At 40.1% G+C, this 20951-nt stretch overlaps 1 protein-coding gene across 1 annotated transcript in view; it reads right to left on the bottom strand.

Moving 5' to 3' along the window:
• LOC122800215 (UDP-GlcNAc:betaGal beta-1,3-N-acetylglucosaminyltransferase-like protein 1) overlaps nt 1–20951 on the bottom strand; it is a gene marked incomplete in the record, with an annotated part of 1890971 nt that overhangs the window by 291040 nt on the left and 1578980 nt on the right. The window contains 1 exon segment of the mRNA XM_044069711.1: nt 2972–3067. Coding sequence (XP_043925646.1) covers nt 2972–3067 — 96 coding nt within the window.

Below are 20951 nucleotides of genomic sequence, written 5' to 3'. Positions count from 1 at the left end.
CCAAACAATAACAGTGAAGGAGTGTTACAGAGGAGCTATTTTTGGTTTTAAATGACAATCAAAATGAAAGCCATCCACCTTTTAGAGAGATCTGCAATTTGTGATAAACTACTACTAATAATTTAGAAATAGATCCTATGAGCAAATTATCAGACACCATCGCGTAGCACAGATGTCACACCTAAAAATGACATATCTTCAGTAAGAAGATAAGACTAAATCGGTATAGGAATGTCAGTTGGCTGGCTGTTGCCTCAAGGTCATACTTCCTCAAAATCGCACTCCATATGTGACAAGTTATGATCTTTACTAGTGACAGCATCTGTTTCAGAATCTAAAAAATGCATCACCTGAAGCCAATAACATGCCATACTTGAAAATAACCCGACGGCCTGCTTAACCGCATGTTCCTTAGTGACTGAGTTTGTCTTGGTGACAAACACTGCTACCACATATTTCACAATGACAAGAACATGTAGCACATCTCAAATGTCACGAGACAGCATTTTTAACAAAGGCACTGTTTTGAAGACATTTCCTTTTACTATTCAAAGGGACTGCCTGCAGGTATGATGGATAAAAACAACAATGAGACAATGACAGTGACAATGAGGGTAATATTTCAAACATTCCCACATTTCATGCATATTGTAATAATTCTGTCACTGTAATGCGACTTAAAGTGCCAGATTTGTAGCTATTATTAAGAGGATCTAACTTCTAGTGACAGAAACCACGTGGAGCTTCTCCTAAAAAACACAGACACTAAATATGAAGTACAAAGCTTTCAACAGCATATAAAGAAAATTACTAATATAGACATAAAAAAGCAGTCATTATATTGACAAACATAAATGACAAGAATTAAAACAAATATATCAGCTAAAGCATACCGCAAAGAAAGCAAGTATTGTTCTGTCAAAATACATTACAACTGAAAGACTGACTGCAGTTACCCATTAGTAAGGAAACTACTATGGGAAGGGGGTTCAAAACAAGATTTCTGTGGTGGACTTGTTCCTATGTAATGGTTTACTTTAGTGTCAGACATTCTGGCCAACACCTAGTGAAGGATAATGGCTGGAGAATCTATGGCTGATTCTGAAAAGTAGCTGCTCCACCTAAGATTACTTAGTAGAAACCAAACATTGCTGAAGGTGTTTTACTTAACACGACTGCGGAGCAATACTTTCCTATGACATAATTACAAGGTTTCAGAGTGGTAAACATGATGAAGTAACACTAATAGTGTCAAAACTTAAATACCACATTAATCAATCTTCCACTGCACTATATTTGCTAACTACTACTCCAAATAAACTGCCAGAAAGAAACAAAGCAAAGGAAAACAATATCTGCCCCCTACCCCCCAAAAAGTGGATAACAAGGAGTGTGTTCAATGCAAACCAACACTGAAGAGGTCAAATTTCAAATGCCCATATCCATCAACCTAACGTCAAGGCCCAAACGCAACACCAGAATGACCACAATATGCAAAGGAACACATCTGCTCAGTGTTACATCTAGCATCTAGCAATGCAACATGTTCAGCTTTGTTTGCTGTCAGCTATACAGTCCGTATGGGATCTAGTAATCACCTATAAAAACAGGAAGACATCTGCATGATAATGTAAGTGGAGAAGAAACATTAATTTAACTAAGTCACTGGGCAGAAGTGGACATTATTTTAAGAAAACTAAATGTTTTAGGGAATGAAAACACAAGGAAACAAACTGACGTATCTTAGAGATTACATAAAGGTCCAGAACAATGAACCAGGCAAACACATTGCTACCCTATGCCATTGCATTCAAATGGTGAAAGTGCAGAGTTATTATGCAAGCATAGCCAAACACTCAAAAGTTTTGACCTTTTTACACATTCTGGAGCACATCTGAAGAATCAGAACTAATTAAGGACACAATGTAATTCATAATACTCTCAATATGTCATTGAGTGTAGTGCAGAAGTTATGAAAATTACCATTTTTATAACATTAACTATTACACAGCCAGTTAATAATTACGCAAACTGTATAAACACATTAATGGAACAGTGCATTACTTTTATCAAAACCTAACGTGCAGCATTTCCATATCCATAGCTATGACAGAGAAACGCTAACATAAGGGACTAGTCCTTGTGTGTATTCTGTATACCGTTCACAGTACCATGCCAAACTATAGTACAATAATCCTGTTCAGTTTGCAACAAAATCTAAACCTTTGTGAATATCAACATCACAACTGAGTTACTAAAGGAGAGCTAAAATGGCCTGTATCAAAATGGCAGACAAGCACCAACTTTTGTCTGCTTATTCTACTTTTTTTGAGGTTAATTTAACAGGAGATAATGAATCAGACAATAACTGTGTGTTTACAAAAGTTTTAAAGCAAATTCCCAATTTGTTCAATATTGCTTTGAATTCGCTTGCAGAAAATTCAGGGGCCTGTAATAACCTAAGTACAAGCCACCTTGATCTGATTCTGCTATAGCTCGGAACAAAAGCCCAGTACTTTAAATAATAGAAAAAAAGCTTTCATAACTAGACAGGAAGTAGGGTAAGTTTGAAAACTAGCTTGAACTTGGTATCGCATGTATTTCCGAGTGGAATCTTTACTTAGAGCAATATGTATGATCAATGGATTTACAAATGGATACTCAAGACACTAAATATGTATACTTTTAATCTATGGGCAAGAGTCAACAAATCAAAGTACATCAGGGCCATTCACACAGCTGATGACTGAGGCTTCCTACAGCCGGACTCATTACTGCAAGTCATATTAAATTACGTGCCTTAGTCCAGTAATTACAATACTTTGACGCACCATATCAACATGCCTTTGTCATGTCCTGGACATTCTATACATATAACAGGACTTCCATTACAGCTATGCAAGTTTGGTCACTAATAGCTTATTAATAACATGTCCATTTTTCCAGACCAACAAGAGTGGTACTTGCAAACCTGTGAGTGCAGTTGTTCTTGTGTTAGACTATTTATCCAGCGAGTATAACGTTCAGTAGCATCTTTTGGTTTTCTCTCAACTTGACAACCAATAATCTGCAAGAAGAAAACGTATACATATATATTTATACAGCATTACAGAACCATACATTTAATTTTAATTATCCAAATATGATTTAATGAAGCAAAAATACAGTCACACAGAAAAAGATTTCCTACTGATGCTATTATAGACTTACAAGGAGAGGTATATGAACTGTTAATTAAAAATTATGACTAGGTGATCTATTTTTTGCTTAGGATACCTTTCAGCTACTTTTGTCAAAACCTGAAAGTTACAGAATGTCATCAAGTTAGCATTAATACAAATACATTAACAAATGAATAAAATGAGTACCTGATTTCATCACACTTCAAGCAACTGGACCTTTAACTATCAAAATGTTTCTGTCCTGGTGCCATAGCATGGCAAATTGCTATTGATAAGGAAATGTACCCTGAAGTTTTATGGAATTATTCTTACTCCACAGTTAGGGGGAAGTGTCGGACAAAGTCCCTCATATACGAGTGTAAAGCCTCCCAGATATGGAGTTTGACAGGGTCTCTACCCCAAGTTGAGATGTACAAATGAAGTGAACCTCCATGCATATGTTTTTTAATATGGTTTAGGATCATTTGTGTGCTTTTTGGGAGAACGTCATACTTTTGCTGTATTGTTAAGCTTCACTGAAACTGACAATATCAGTCAGATTATCTTCTGATCGACAGAGGTTTTGATGGGGGAGTTGTCAGTATCTGATTTTTGACCAAGACAGGTGTAATGATCCTTTCATGAATTACTGAACAATCTAACTCGATACTTTATTTACTTGCGATATACAACTCAAACAGTTATAAAACATACATATTAGCTAAACATTTTGTGAAAAATACGTTTAATACATTGTTTACTGCTGGAACTACCAATATACCATGGGGAATGCATTCTAACAAACTTGTTCTATCCGCCAGTGCAAAAGTAAAAGTTCCTGCTAATGTAAACTAGACATCCATGCTGCAACTGCTAGATTGTTATAAACATTTCAGCCACACTGTGTTGAAATTCTCATTACTTCTGTACCCATCTTACTATTTTTCTGGACACAGTACAAGGTATGTAATACATTTTTGTGAGCACATCATCTATAAGTATTTTTCTTTTGCTGTGTACTGTACATCTCACACACACAAATATACATCATACACACACACATACATACACTCACACACCTACATGGGTATGCAACATTTAATCTATGATGCACTTAGTCTAAACCTGAAACTATCTAAAAAAGGTTTGCTCTGAAGTACATTTACTCCATAAACGCATTTGGTCTTTTCACATTTGGTGAGAAAGTGTAATTGGTTACAGAGAATTAAAGCTGGTGTAATTTAGGATGGTAAGAACAACAAGGCAAATTAGTTTAGTGCACTATTTGTAGCTTACTAATATCCACCCACAGGTCTGTGCAACAGCAATGATTCACAATGGGATGCATCTTCTATCTTCTCTGCAGTTGTGCAGCTGTGGAGTTAGTAGACTGGGTAGAAGTCCATTTCCAGCGGAGACCCAGGGGGAAAAGCTCCAAATTATTACAAAACATTTTAAGAACAATAATTTACAATCTTCAGAAATAAAAACATCTGCAGTTTAAATAATTATAACAAATTAGACATAATTGGTTAGGAATCAATACAAGTTACATGACAATCATTTAATACTTAACATAAATTTTGACTGTACAGAAATGAAAGGTAAGTTAGTCTAATACAAACAGGAATTGCAAGAAGACATGCTTATGGTATATTTAGAGAGAAAGTCAGGGAAGAGAATTTGACAGAAGTAATGAAGTGAAGAAAGTAGACTACGAAGGTATAAGGAAAGAAAAGGTACTTGCTCATATTTAGGGATATAGTTTATTCTGGTTTTGAGCAAGAGCAGAGCCAGGTTTTAGACAGGAAGTCTTTCAGAGTGGTTTTGAAAGATGGGAGGGTACTGACCTAATGGATACAGGCAAGTAGTTCTAGGCTTTAGTAACCTTGTATGAGAACAGGAAATCCCCAGCAGATTAGATAGGTTTGTAGACAGGAGTTTTTGGTTACTGGATTGCAAAACAAGGGCTGTGTTGGGTGCAAAGACACACACACACACACACACACACACACACACACACACACACACACACACACACACACACACACACACAAATGGAAGCTTACTCTCTTGCAAAAAAAATATTTTGGAGGAGTATTTGGTTCACATGACATTTTTGATGTAATGTGATGTGGCTAAATGTGTTTTAAATGAAATGTTTTAGATGTTCTGTTATCAGATGAAAAGTTTGTTAGATGTAATGCAAGACCCACACACATACATATATAAATATATATGTAGTAAGTACTACTATGTAAAACGTCAAACAGCTACACACACACACACACATTCTGGTTGCAGAACTATATAAACTACTTTCCAAAAGCAAATGATTTGCTCGATTATCATTTTTTTCTTCTTAAAATACTTAACGTGAAAAACAGCACTGCCATCATATAATTTGACTGATTTATTTTTTTTGTTGTCCAATAAAGCTCCACTGGGCAGGACCCATTAAAGGTAAAAGTTTCAAGGCACAGCACAGCACAGGGGAAATAAACAAATATACAGAGCAACCAAAAACTAAAGTACATAAATGGAGGGCCAGTGCTGCAATCAAGTTGCACCTACAGTAATGTAAACATCTACAGCAGTCAAGGAAACAAAGTAAACATTTTGGTACCCTATCATGTAGAATACATGGCAATGACATGTCAACCTTTCAAACAATTAATACCATTAGGATGAAAATTGGCACTCAGTTAAAATACACACAAAAGACAAAAAAAAATTTTTGTATGGAAGACAAGCCCCTGCACTCCCGTTTCACGAATGTTAGGTGAGTTTCATTACATCCCCTTACTTTAATACATAGGAACGCTAATGTTGCATAGCCTAAGGAAAGAGCATAACCAATCTCCCACACTGAACACTCAATCAGAATACATCACAAGTTTCAGATAACCTAATTAGGTCAACTATATGAAGTGTTACAATTCCAACACTCAAAACTCCAAAAGCGCTCTCTAAAAACACAGCACAGCATTACAAGTTTGACTAAAATGGAGGTACTGAAGATGCTGAGAAGTCATACAAAGCAACTGTTTATGGAGATGGGGCACGATTTTGAGAGGAAGTTAGGTGATTAAATACTATGATTAGAAGTAGGGAAGTTAGACAGAGCTATACAAGACAATGACAGTAATGTAGAAAAAGTACAGAAAGCAGTAATGCAGATTGTAATAAGCCTCTTGCTTAATATTGCAATACTGAAATGCTTTTATCTTTCATTTTTCACAGATAACAAGGAAGTGAAGTCAGTTATTTATCTAAATTCTGGTAACAGCTATCTCCTTACATCTCTGTTGTGTTTTTAAAGCTAACGAAAGGAAGACCATCAGGGAAGGATGGTCAGGGGCATAAAGAAAGGTAAAAGAAACTCAATATAAGCCTTAGAAATTAGATGTCAAACTGTCAGAGAAATTGGATTGCGTGCTGATCGGCTCCTAGGGCTAGTCATAGCGGTGGAGTCTAATACTTGCAGAGGGCAAACCTCTGCACTAACAAATGTACTTTGGTCTTTTTGGTGTAAGGTTACTTCTTCCTTTCTTTTGTTGCTATTAGCACATATCTGTGTTTTTTTGTTTTATTTTCTAATAGCCTGGACTCATCAATGAAGGAAACAGTTCCAGCCTGCACATGCGACAAACAACTCTGTGCCAAAGTGTGGGTATCTGAATAAGGAATACAGCAAACATATACTGGGGAAAAAACGAACAAGGAAGGACTAACAGCAAACCAGCATATCAGTTGCCTGAAAAAGACTGTCAACAAAATGAAAAAATCCTATAAGGGGGCATTTGCCCCTCAGTATAAATAGTTGCATGCAAATATCATGGAATGAAGTACACCTGCTGACTGACTAAAGCACTGGACACTCATGTTAGTGAAGCATTAAATGTATTACGGTTAATTCTGTCTCCCTACATTTATGCATTGAGAAAATTGAAACAGCTATGGCTTACGGGATGTGACCAGGGTTGGCCTTAGGCCAGTTGGGCCAATAGGGCCTCAATCCCTTATGGGGGGCCCGTACTAGGCAATGACATGGTTAGTATGCCTTACATGACTCAGCAATTTGCCTAACGTGCACTAAACCAGAACTTACAAGGCATTTTCTTACTGATAGTCTCGCTTCCATAGCAGTTGCAGAGTTACAGCCTTGTTAGTGAAGCAGACATTTCCCATTACGCATTGCACCATTGGCTAGTCCAGTATTATTAGTAACTGCAGCTTCGTGACTCCTGTATGGCTCACAGTGTTATCTGAGCATACTCCCTTAGCAGTCAATTGCTAGTGCTGAGTGGTCAAAAGGGTTTTCAAACCAGAACTGGTTGGATTAAACACCTGGTTTTGTGTAGCACTCTAGTTACTGTATAAGAAGACAAGACCAGGCTTATTTTGAACTCTGACAGACAAGTACTGTTTTATTTTGCTTTTCTTGCTGATGTAGGGTTTATGAATGGTTATTAATGAACAAAGAAGTGTCAGACAGCATGAAAACAAACACTAGTAAGAATACAAAATGCAGATACTGTGAGGAGGTAACTTCTGATCACTAAAACTTGTGACCGAATGTTATCAATTCAGTAGCATGGTAGAGAAATGCTTTTTGCAGTCACAGATAAGCATAAAATAATCCCAGACAAGTGAAATACAAGGTATACATGCTGAGTGGCAAGATGCAGAGGTGGATAAAAAATTAACTTTGCTGAAACTGTTTAAAACAGTAAAACAGTAGAAAACGGGGGGGGGGGACAAACTTTTGTCAACATAAATGCAGTAATGGTAATGAAAGAGCAAACATGGAAAAAAAGTGTATATCAGGAAAGTATGTAGCATATGTGAAGACAATTAACTGGATGCGATACAAAAATTCAGTCAGTAAAAAAAGAAGTTATGTACTTAACATAACGTTCCATGGGAGTTGTTCTTCTCCCCTTTATTACTACTGATGGGGTTCGGAGACAATCCTCAGCTCCGAGTTGGCCAATTTACAAAGGTCGAGGTCTCTAACAGCTCGAGGCCGAAGCCCTACCCCACAATGCACCTCTACTTTCCCCAAATCTTGTTTGCTGCCAACTAGCGTTAAACCTACCCCAGATTTCAAGGAAATCATACAGAAAACTGGTGAGAGGAAACTCCTCAGGAGAACCAAAACCAAGATAGAACCTCTCGAACTTCCAGACATTGGATGAGGGTAGGTGGGTCATAATAATGAAGCTGAGAAGAGCAACTCACATGGAAAGTTATGGTAAGTACATAACTTCTTTATGTGAAGTTGTTCAATCTCTTCTTCATTCTTATTGATGGGTAGCGTCCCCAGAACCACAATCTTGGGTGGCTGATGGGAGTACCTGCTTAAAGGACAGCAGACCCAGATGAAGCTCTGTCCCTAGAGGCCTTGTCTACCTTGGAGTGAGATATAAAGGTATGTGGTTTTGACCAGGTGACAGCTGCACAAATAGAATCAATAGGTAGCCTGGTCAAAAAGGCTACAGAAGTAGAAACCGCTCTGGTAGAATGAGCTTTGACTTGTCATGTAATGCAATGCCTGCTTCACGGTAAATAAAGAATATACAATCAGAAAGCCATTTAGACAAGGTAGATTTGGATACCGGTGCACCTTTTCTAAAATTCGAGAAGGAGATGAACAGTTGATCAGCCCTTCTGTGTTCTTTTGTCCTGTCCAAATAGAAACAAAGTTGTCTATGGATGTCAAGCTTGTGAAGCATACATTCCAATTGATTTGAGCGATTGGGAAAGAAAACAGGTAATTCAATCGTTTGATTAAGTGTGAATTCGGAACAAATTTTTGGTAAGAACGACAGATTCGTTCTGAGGGAAACCCTATCTTTGTGAAATATCAAGTACGGCTGCTTAATAGAAAGGGCTTGTAACTCCGAAATTCTACATGCTGATGCAATGGCCACCAAGAAAATGGTCTTCTAAGAAAAATATTTCAGCTCACAAGAAGAGGCAGGTTCAAGGGGGTGGGAGAATAATCTTGGACAGGACTAGGTTCAAATTCCATGGAGTAGTAGGAGATCTGATCGGTGGTTTTAAGTGCATTGTACCCTTCAAAAAAGCCTTAGCCAACTTGTTAGACATACCATTTCCAGATTCACCTATATGAAAATTAGAAATAGCAGCCAGCTGCACTCGAATGGTTGCTGCTGCAGCTCCTTCATTGAACAGTTTTGTCAGAAATTCCAAGATGTCCGAAATGGAAGCTAGAAAAGGGTCAATGTTATTTTGATGGGCCCAAATGGAAAACCTTTTCCACTTACTGAGGTAGAGTTTCCTGGTTGAAGATTTATGTGAAGACGAGAATATGTTGAGCCTCTTCTGATAAATTTTGGAACCTGGCTATTCTGGGAATTGGAGCAGCCAAGCTGACAGTTTGATGGACTGGAGAGTAGGGGGAAGAGCTCCTGACAAGTGGGTCAACAGATCTGGCACTGGGTTCAGGATCCAAGGCTCTTTCAGTAGATGAGGCTTCAGAAAAGGGAACCAAATTTGACGAGGCCAATATGGGGCTATTAAGAAAAGTGTCCTGCCCAGAAAACTGGCTTTCTGTAAAACTTTGGGAATCGAGGAAATGGAGCGAAGGCATAAAGGAGTTCCGGAGTTAAATCGTGAATGAGTGCATCACTCGGGGGTTGTGTCCCTGTTGAGGGATCAGGGCAAAGTAGTTGCTGCACTTGGTGTTTGTGGGGGATGCAAAAAGGTCACAGCAAGGCTGGCCCCATCTGTGGAAAATGACTTCTGCTACTTCATTTTTGAGAGACCACTCGTGAGGCAACAGAATTGCTCTGCTGAGTCTGTCCGCTACCACGTTGGATTTCCCCGGGATGTGCGTTGCTATCAGAAAGCGCTGGGTGGACTATGCCCATTTCCATAATCTTAGAGCCTCTTGACATAGGGGGTAAGATTTGGTTCCACCTTGTTTGTTTATATACCAGACTACAGACATGTTGTCTGACTGGATCGCAATCGTGCCTAGAGGAAGAGAGTCTTGAAAAGACTGCAACGCTAAGAGAACCGCTCTCATCTCTACGATGTTTATGTGCAAATGAGCCTCGTGAACCTGCCATGTACCTTGGGCTGTCCGTCCCTGATAATGCCCCCCCCACCCAATCAGGGAGGCATCCGTGGTCACTGTTGCAACTGGAGCTGGGAGGACAAATGGACGTCCCATAGTCACCATCTCGGACGTTAGCCACCACCGAAGATCGTCCTTGCAAGAATTGGTTATCAGAACTGGGTGATTCATCGGTAAGTCCTGAAACGTCCATCATGTGAATAGCAGCCACTGAAGAATGCGCATGTGAGATCTCGCTAGGGGTATTGCAATAATCGCTGCTGCCATAGTGCCAAGCAACTTGAGAATCTGCGATGCTGGTGCTGTGTGTCTTGACAGGAGATCCACAATTTGTTGCCAGAGGGTAAGCACTCTTTCTCGAGGAAGCTTTAGGGACATGGTGAACGTGTCTAAGTCTGCTCCTATAAACACTGTACGCTGCGATGGCAATAAAGCAGACTTTTCTAAATTTATCGTAATGCCCAGTTGGAAACATAGATCTAAGGCAGTGTCCCTTGATCGAATAAGTTGATGCCTGGTGGGGGCGGTGAGGAGCCAGTCATCCAAATATGGAAACACTTGGATTCCTAAATGTCTCAAGTGAGCCATGACCACTGCCCATGCATTTGGTGAACACTCTGGGGGCTGTAGTGAGACCAAAAGGCAGGGCCCAAAACTGGAAGTGACTGGCTCCCAGCCAGAAGTGCAGTTGATCCCTGGATGGCCTGGTCATTTTGATATGGTAGTATGCGCATCTTGGAGATCTATAGAGCACATCCAATTGTCCCTCCCTAAGAACGGGAGTATGGAGTGAAGCATGACCATCTGGAACATCGTCTTTACCACATACTTGAGTCTGCTGAGGTCCAAAATAGGTCTCCAGTCCTCTGTCTTCTTTGGCACCAAAAAGAATCTGCTGGGACTGGCTGGATGACTCTTTTTTTGTAATAGTTTTTGGACCTCTATGGATGCCACATCCTATAGACTGGGTGGAACATCTGGGATTCCTTTTGTTGGCCTGGGTTGTGAAAAAAGGGGATGAAATATCCTCTGGATATAATGTTTCGTATCCATTGGTCTACTGAGATTTTTAGCCAGGCGCCTAGGTACAAAGACAAACTTCCCCCGACTACCTCCAGAGCAGGACAGTCAGGCCTCCTTTCAGGAGTGTTGATAGGGCTTCCCAAGGAACTGATCCCTGTCACCCTGGTTCTGCAGACCCCCTCTGCTGCATGGGCATGGTCTTCCACCATTGCCCCCTGCTTTGCCCCTGAAGGAGGCTTCACCTTGTGAGTTCAGAAAGGCTCCTTGGGTCTTACAGAACCACATTTTCCCTCCCCATTGACCTTTAGGATAAGGTCTAGTAGGGGTAAAAAAATGGACTCCTACGGCAGATAGAGTCTTACCATCTTGCTTACATCTGGTGAGGGTCTCTAACCTTTGGTCCAAACAAAGAAGAACCAGCAAAAGGAGTATTCACAAATGACGACTTAAAAGGTTCTGCAAAAGAACATAAGTGCATCCAGGAATGTCTCCGCAGAGCAATTCCTGTATTCACTGCCCTACTCGTTCCATCAGCTGTGTAAGATACAAGGCGCATGGAAGAGTTTACAATACAGTTGACGGTAGCAAGCTGAGACATCACTTTGTCCGCCACTGAATCGGCTACTGCAACCTGGAGAGCATCTCCAAGCTCTTTCAGGAGATCTCTCTGAAGCCTTGTGAAGTGGGCAAGGCAGTTCAATGACCGAAGGGCAACGGTCGTAGAACTGAGCATGCTCTTACCATATCTGTCCATGATCTTAGATTCTCTAATAGGAGGATGGACAGATGCAGAGGTCTCAGACATCTCTTTCTTCGTGGCTGCCGCCACCACCATGGCATCAACAGGTATGGGTTTAGATAAGAAGAACTTATCGTGAGAAGCTGAAATGTATTTGTTGGGCCTCCTAGGGACAGGCTCCATTGAATCTGGTGACTCCCACACCCTTCGAAACAAAAGATCCATCAACTCATCGAAGGGTGGAGACACCCAAGAGGTGGAGGGTCAAGACCTGAAAGCCTTCAGGAGCACCGATTCATCCTCAGTAGGGTTCAGGGGCTTCCAGTCACCCCTCTGCTTAAGGATCTCAAGGATATCCCCAAAAGAGATATCCTCAGAGGGGGACTTTGTGAACCCTTTCGATTCCTCCAAATCAGTGTCTGACGTGATGGATTCCTGGGGGGAATCTAAATGTCTGCACTTACATAACCTCTTCCGAGGGACCTCTTCAGTGGGAACTTCTGGAGAGGTCTCGGAAGAGCAGGGTTCCCCCAAAGGGGCGTCCTGAGGCTCCGGGTCCCTACGCTTATGGTGGATCTGCAGTAATGGAGAAGATTCAGGCGCTTTCCGGGAGGAGGTGGCCATATCAGAAGTTGTGGCAGTCCGAGGGGACAAAACCCTCCTCATGGCATCAAAGGCACCATGGCTCCAATGCGAGGAAGCACCCAGGTCCGAAGACACTTCCCGCACCAGAACCATTGGCCCAGAGCCAGAGGTAGGAGCCAAACTCATCCGCACCAAAGACATATTGGTTCGACCCCCCCCCCCCCAGAATCAACAGGAGAGTATCTGCTCCCAGATTCCGCCGTTGGAGCAGAGGACATCAGGGTTGTTGGTACAGACAGGTCTGAAGTGAGTGTTGGCACCGAAGGTTCCACAAATGACTGAATAGCCTCCTCCAGCTCCGATATCTTGATTCGAGTTGGAGGAGCAGATACTACAGGAGAGGACTTTGTCGGTTCGAAGCTGCTTGAGTTGAAGCTGACAGAATTTTAGCTAGCGCTGGATCCCATAAAAGTCTCCATACCACACGATCCACGGTCAAATCAGACAGTCTGGAAATCCAAGAAGAAACTACAGATGGAGCCAGTGAACCCAGAATCAGGGATCTCAAGGTAGGAGATACTGGTTCCAAGACTGGGGATTGGCTCCTACCAACTACCTGTACAGTTGGTTCCGATGTCAATGGAGCTGAGACAGGAGCTTTCTTGGATACTTTCGGAACCGAAGAGCCCTTTGGTCCTGAACTTGTTGAGAAAGCTGGTGAAGGTTTTGGTTTTCCTGGAGCAGAATCCAAGTCTAATTGAAAAGCAGACAATCAAGCCACGCTCCACTAATTTACATTTCCTTTCAGCCAAAACTCTAATGCTGAATCCATGGCAAATGGAGCAAACTTCCTGGAGATGGACCTCTCCCAAGCAATATACACAGGTGGAGTGACCATCAGTTATAGACATCTTCTGGTTGCATTTAGGGCATCTCTTAAACCCTGATTTGGCCTTCTCAGACATAATGATGATAATACACTACAACCTCAGATAGGAAAAAGCAACAATATACTGTTAGCAAAAAGAAACTAAGCCTAACCGGCTAAGAGTACAAAAATAGGCAGAGCTTAACTGTAACAGCAATCATGGAATAAGCCTAATGGGCTAAAGATAAATAACAGAAAACAGCCTAACTGGCTAAGAAAAACTGTAGCAACTGCAAAAAGCCTAACTCGGCTTGTAAGGATAGGGCAATATAAGCCAAACTGACTGAAAACACAGAAACCAAAAAGGGCCAACGCCCAACAATAAGAACAGAAGGTTTTATAGAAGAAAACGGAGAGAATCTGAAACGGATAATCTATCCTAAACACAAGCTTATATAAACTCTGAACAATAGGTATAATAAAAATTTTTTGGGAAAAATTCCACAAAAAGAAGAACTCATCTCTCAAACAGCCTGAGCTGTAGAGAAATACACTATCAGTTTTGTAGCAGCAAACTAGATCTGGGGAAAGTAGAGGTGCATTGTGGGATAGGGCTTTGACCTCCAGCTTTGCAAATTGGCCGACTCGGAGCACAGGATCGGCTCCGAACTCATCAGTAAGAATGAAGGCGAGATTGAACAACTTCACATTAAGTTCTAAAACAAGTAAGAACAGTACCTGCAGAGCGTTGGAGAAAATAATATACAACATCTAGTATGTACAATTCCTGGGCATGAAGTGTGAAGGAGACTAAGTCATGAGTCAAATGAGGGGAAGGCAAGAAAGGAGAGAGACAGAAAAGCAGAATATAATTAAAAAAAGTGTGTGGAACATGTTTACTGTTAGGCTAGGGTGCATCCATCTGGTGACAGACAATACTGACACAGAACTTCAGTGGCCAGTCAGACTGGCCCTTTACAGTATGCCTAAGTTAGACAGACAGTGGGAGAAGAACTAACTATAAGAAATGTTGGACTGTGGTGGTGGTGGTGGGGCAGTCCAGGAGTACAGTAGTTTACTTCTGTTTTACCAAGTCTTATGACAAAATGTAAGCTAACAAACATATTGTTTTACTTTAATACACAGTAACAGCATTTATTCTTGATATCTACTCTGAAACAGTCTTATGTTCAAGAAGCAAGCAGACGGATGGGGAACCAGATGAAAGGCCCCACAAAAATGATCTAAATTGGGCCCTGCAGTTGTTAAGGCTGGGCTTAGAAGTGACCATAAGAAATACTATGCACAAGTCTTCCATCAACTAAATGTCATCAGTATGACAACTTTGCAAGCTTGTCCTTGCTCTTCTGCCTGAGCTAACTCATGGTATGTACACAGGACTGAAAAATGCTGCCCGATGCAGCAAATCAACAACATCACTGGCTAAAGTTGTTACGTGCTCAACTATGATGCCACGAATATCGGAAAGTTCTGGATTTTACACCTATACCAGGCATATGAATTCATACCCTGAGAATCACAGCAATGCAGCACTGCATATGGATATGGGGAAACACTTGTGAGGTGCAGTCCTCAGGATCAGACATGAAACAAGACTCCCATCTGACTAACTTAACCATAATTCATATGGCACTTACAAAAAAATCAAATGCAGTTTCAAATTGAGCAAACTGTTCAAAATGTATTCAATACATTTAATAATCAACTGTTTTTCTTTGGGCAGCAGCACACTTTCTACAGGAGAGTACCCTACACACTCACTCCCAAATTTAAAATGTTCTACCCTGAGGTGCCTGCATGTTGGGGGAGGTAAGATTCCTGTTGCACCGACCTCCAGTAATGAATTTGCAGCTTCAATCAATTCTTCATTATCATGCAACTGATTAAACAAGTTGAACTCCATGCCATGTTAGTCAATGTCAGTATATGTAACTCAAGGAAAAGAAGCAAATACTGTATAAATAATATATAAACATCAAAAAATACACAGACAACCTCATATTCTTTACATATGACCAATTTAAGAGATAATGAGGTATGGTTTATTGCCCGATAAAAACATCCCTCAGTGCATAATAATAAATTAGGTCCATGCTGTTATCAGACAATAAACCAAACATCAGAGTGCTTTATTCTATTTATAATCCTCCCAATAAAACAAAAATAAAAATCAGTGATGTAACTAGGGAGAGTCGAAGGGGGAAGCTACCTCAGGCACAAATTAATTAAAGGGTTATATAAGGGGGTACATTTGGCATTGCTAAAGAACTGTTGATCAGGCACAACTGCAACACTGAGACACACACTAGTGTTAATACCAAGATACACTTAAACAGCTGTAAGTGATATCACTGACACAAGTGTAGTACCAAGATGTATTTAAACAGCTGTAAGTGATATCACTGACACGAGTGTAGTACCAAGATGCATTTAAACAGCTGTAACTGATATCACTGACACGAGTGTAGTACCAAGATGCATTTAAACAGCTGTAACTGATATCACTGACACGAGTGTAGTACCAAGATGCATTTAAACAGCTGTAACTGATATCACTGACACGAGTGTAATGCCAAGATACATTTAAACCGCTGTAAGTGATATCACTGACACGAGTGTAGTACCAAGATGCATTTAAACAGCTGTAACTGATATCACTGACATGAGTATAATGCCAAGATACATTTAAACAGCTGTAACTGATATCACTTACACAAGTGTAGTGCCGAGGTACATTTAAACAGCTGTAACTGATATCACTGACACGAGTGTAATAATGATGTACTTTTAAAGAGCTGTAACTGATATCACTGACACGAGTGTAATACCAGGATACATTTAAACAGCTGTAACTGATATCACTGACACGAGTGTAATACCAAGATACATTTAAACAGCTGTAACTGATATCACTGACACGAGTGTAATACCAGGATACATTTAAACGGCTGTAACTGATATCACTGACACAAGTATAGTACCGAGGTACATTTAAACAGCTGTAACTGATATCACTTACACAAGTGTAGTGCCGAGGTACATTTAAACAGCTGTAAGTGATATCACTGACACGAGTGTAATAATGATGTACTTTTAAAGAGCTGTAACTGATATCACTGACACGAGTGTAGTACCAAGATGCATTTAAACAGCTGTAAGTGATATCACTGACACGAGTGTAATACCAGGATACATTTAAACAGGTGTAAGTGATATCACTGACACGAGTGTAGTACCGAGGTACATTTAAGCAGCTTTAACTGATCTCACTGACACGAGTGTAATACCAGGATACATTTAAACAGCTGTAACTGATATCACTGACACGAGTGTAATACCAGGATACATTTAAAGAGCTGCAACTGATATCACTTACACAAGTGTAGTGCCGAGGTACATTTAAACAGCTGTAACTGATATCACTTACACAAGTGTAGTGCCGAGGTACATTTAAACAGCTGTAACTGATATCACTTACACAAGTGTAGTGCCGAGGTACATTTAAACAGCTGTAACTGATATCACTTGCACAAGTGTAGTGCCGAGGTACATTTAAACAGCTGTAACTGATATCACTGACACAAGTGTAGTACCGAGGTACATTTAAAGAGCTGTAACTGATCTCACTGACACGAGTGTAATACCAGGATACATTTAAACAGCTGTAACTGATATCACTTACACAAGTGTAGTGCCGAGGTACATTTAAACAGCTGTAACTGATATCACTTACACAAGTGTAGTGCCGAGGTACATTTAAACAGCTGTAACTGATATCACTTACACAAGTGTAGTGCCGAGGTACATTTAAACAGCTGTAACTGATATCACTGACACAAGTGTAATACCAGGATACATTTAAACAGCTGTAACTGATATCACTGACACAAGTGTAGTACCGAGGTACATTTAAGCAGCTTTAACTGATCTCACTGACACGAGTGTAATACCAGGATACATTTAAACGGCTGTAACTGATATCACTGACACAAGTATAGTACCGAGGTACATTTAAGCAGCTTTAACTGATCTCACTGACACGAGTGTAATACCAGGATACATTTAAACAGCTGTAACTGATATCACTGACAAGTGTAGTGCCGAGGTACATTTAAAGAGCTGTAACTGATATCACTGACATGAGTGTAATACCAGGATACATTTAAACGGCTGTAACTGATATCACTGACACAAGTATAGTACCGAGGTACATTTAAGCAGCTTTAACTGATCTCACTGACACGAGTGTAATACCAGGATACATTTAAACGGCTGTAACTGATATCACTGACACAAGTGTAGTGCCGAGGTACATTTAAAGAGCTGCAACTGATATCACTTACACAAGTGTAGTGCCGAGGTACATTTAAACAGCTGTAACTGATATCACTGACACGTGTAGTGCTGAGGTACATTTAAAGAGCTGTAACTGATATCACTGACACGAGTGTAATACCAGGATACATTTAAACGGCTGTAACTGATATCACTGACACAAGTATAGTACCGAGGTACATTTAAACAGCTGTAACTGATATCACTTACACAAGTGTAGTGCCGAGGTACATTTAAACAGCTGTAAGTGATATCACTGACACGAGTGTAATGCCAAGATACATTTAAACAGCTGTAACTGATATCACTGACACGAGTGTAATACCAGGATACATTTAAACAGCTGTAAGTGATATCACTGACACAAGTGTAGTACCGAGGTACATTTAAACAGCTGTAACTGATATCACTTACACAAGTGTAGTGCCGAGGTACATTTAAACAGCTGTAACTGATATCACTGACACAAGTGTAGTACCGAGGTACATTTAAGCAGCTTTAACTGATCTCACTGACACGAGTGTAATGCCAAGATACATTTAAACAGCTGTAAGTGATATCACTGATACGAGTGTAATAATGATGTACTTTTAAACAGCTGTAACTGATATCACTGACACGAGTGTAATACCAGGATACATTTAAACAGCTGTAACTGATATCACTGACACAAGTGTAGTACCGAGGTACATTTAAACAGCTGTAACTGATATCACTTACACAAGTGTAGTGCCGAGGTACATTTAAACAGCTGTAACTGATATCACTTACACAAGTGTAGTGCCGAGGTACATTTAAACAGCTGTAACTGATATCACTTACACGAGTGTAGTACCGAGGTACATTTAAACAGCTGTAACTGATATCACTGACACGAGTGTAATACTGAGATACATTTAAATAGCTTTAACGGATACCACTGACATGACTGTAACACTGCAATACATTTAAACAGCTGTAACGGATATCACAGGCACAAGTGCGATACTAAGATACATTTAAACAAATGCAACTGGTATCACAGATTGTTAAATTAATGTCTTTATTGCTTACAGTTACTTAGAGAAGGCTTTTTTTTTGTTCCTGAAGTTCAAAAGACCTTTTCTTTTTTCCCTTTTATCCTAAGGTTCAAGAAGACTTTTTTCGACTTGACATCAAGTTAGGAAGGTGATCTAGCTGTGGCTCTGATAAATGAACAAAAGATGTAAGCAATGAAATATGTAATTACTGAAAAAAAGAAAAAAAGTTTTTGATTAAACTTAAATGTCTGTCAGACTAAGCAAAACACACACCTGATACTAACAAAATATTTGTGTGTGAAAATGAGGTAAGAGCAACATTTTCTGATGTAATCAATTGTCCTTACTAACAGCTACAATCAAATCTACTTCTTACATCACATCTGCAGCTGTTTTTATCTCTCTTCGTAGTACCACCTATGAATATAACAGGATGGACTGGTCAGTTATTTACTTATTTAATCTGACCAGATAAATTCCATTGAGCCTATGACACATACGTCTGTCTCCCATGAGGCTACATACAACAGTTTGGTGGAAAGATCAATATTTGGAGTGGAAATATTTTACAACTTCTGAAGTACATAAAATGTCATATGTCAGATTCCATATTTTGGAATCATTTGCCCTGCAAATACACCTTAGCAATTAAGTATTCCAGCTACAGAGAGGTACATTTTTTATTACTGTATTTGAAGCTTGTTAGTTAATTTCTCAGCACCTTTGCATATGGAGATGAGGGGAATTATCTGCAGACCACAGATTTAAATTGACTGCAGTGAGCCAACTGAGTATATCTATGGCCCTTGACTCATGGGATACCTCATAGACACCAGGGAAAATTCCTCTTCCTTTCTGTTGAGAAGTTCCACGGCAGCAAGTACTGAGGGAGGGTACTTCTGATTTTAATTCAACACACCAATTTGAGAGTGGTGTACCACGGGCCTTCAGAATTCATGAAGACAGCTGCACAGTAGGTAAAAACCTGTTTGTGTTGCCTCTTCCCATAGTCACTATTTCCACAGGAAGTTACTACCAGTATTGTTTTAAGTGTGCACTGGCACAGACTTTTTGTTTTGTGAAACTTCTATTTTTTCATGCTTGCACGACTGCAGACTTCTTTACCCCTGCTGCACTGTGGTCTGTTATCATACTGCACAGTGATACAGAAACATTTTCCATTCATTACACATGACAGCAGAGCTAGGGTCGTTACAATATTAAGTTAACGGGGGGGTCTGGCATTCTGTGCTCTCCCACTGGTGGGAGCTCAGCAGTGTTAATGTCTGAGGGGTGTGGGCAGATGAGGTTGTGGTGGTAGATATGCCTGCATCACAAGGTCCTCTGTAGCATGAAGCATTTTTTTCCTGCCACATAACAGTAATATGTTGCTTTACTTGAACACTGATGTTGCTTCTCAACACTGTATGCTCTGTATGCTGAGCAACAAACTAGTAGTGGATGGGGTGAAGTCAGCATGCTACACAATACCACATGTAAGTCTACATGTACGCAGCTTTGGTTCCACAACTCATGTACAGCAAGCTACACAATACCACATGTAAGTCTACATGTACGCAGCTTTGGTTCTACAACTTATGTACAGCAAGCTACACAATACCACATGTAAGTCTACATGTATGCAGCTTTAGTTCCACAACTTATGTAGTGGAGACCAACCCACACACATCTGGTGTTCTGTCTCCAGTCATAGTATGATGCTGTGGGGAGGAAGGGGTCATGTGCATATGAGCACAATGCATGAAATATTGTAGCTACAGAATGGGAAAAATCCCACTGTGAAGTAGCTTTTATAAATTGTAAAGTTCTTTGATACACCACTCCAGTGCATACTAGACCTACTCCATCTAACAAAATGTCCATAAATCCTGCCCAAAATAAACTGACACTGCCAGTCTACAGCTCTCATGTAAATGGTCTCTAAGCCCTATGAACAGCCAAGACTGAACAATATTAAATTTTTTTAACTATACTACTGTAATGCAGTTCTTGCTAGAAGCAGTTTTCTTTTGGATAAATGTTTATTTTAAAACCATCTACTCTGCAGTTCATGTCAGTATAATGACTTTTT

Source organism: Protopterus annectens, chromosome 4.part0 (assembly GCF_019279795.1).
Source record: "Protopterus annectens isolate FY-2018-M chromosome 4.part0, PAN1.0, whole genome shotgun sequence".
Lineage (NCBI taxonomy): Eukaryota > Metazoa > Chordata > Ceratodontiformes > Protopteridae > Protopterus > Protopterus annectens.
The sequence above is the reverse complement of the archived record's forward strand: the minus strand, read 5'-3'. Positions and strand labels throughout refer to the sequence as shown.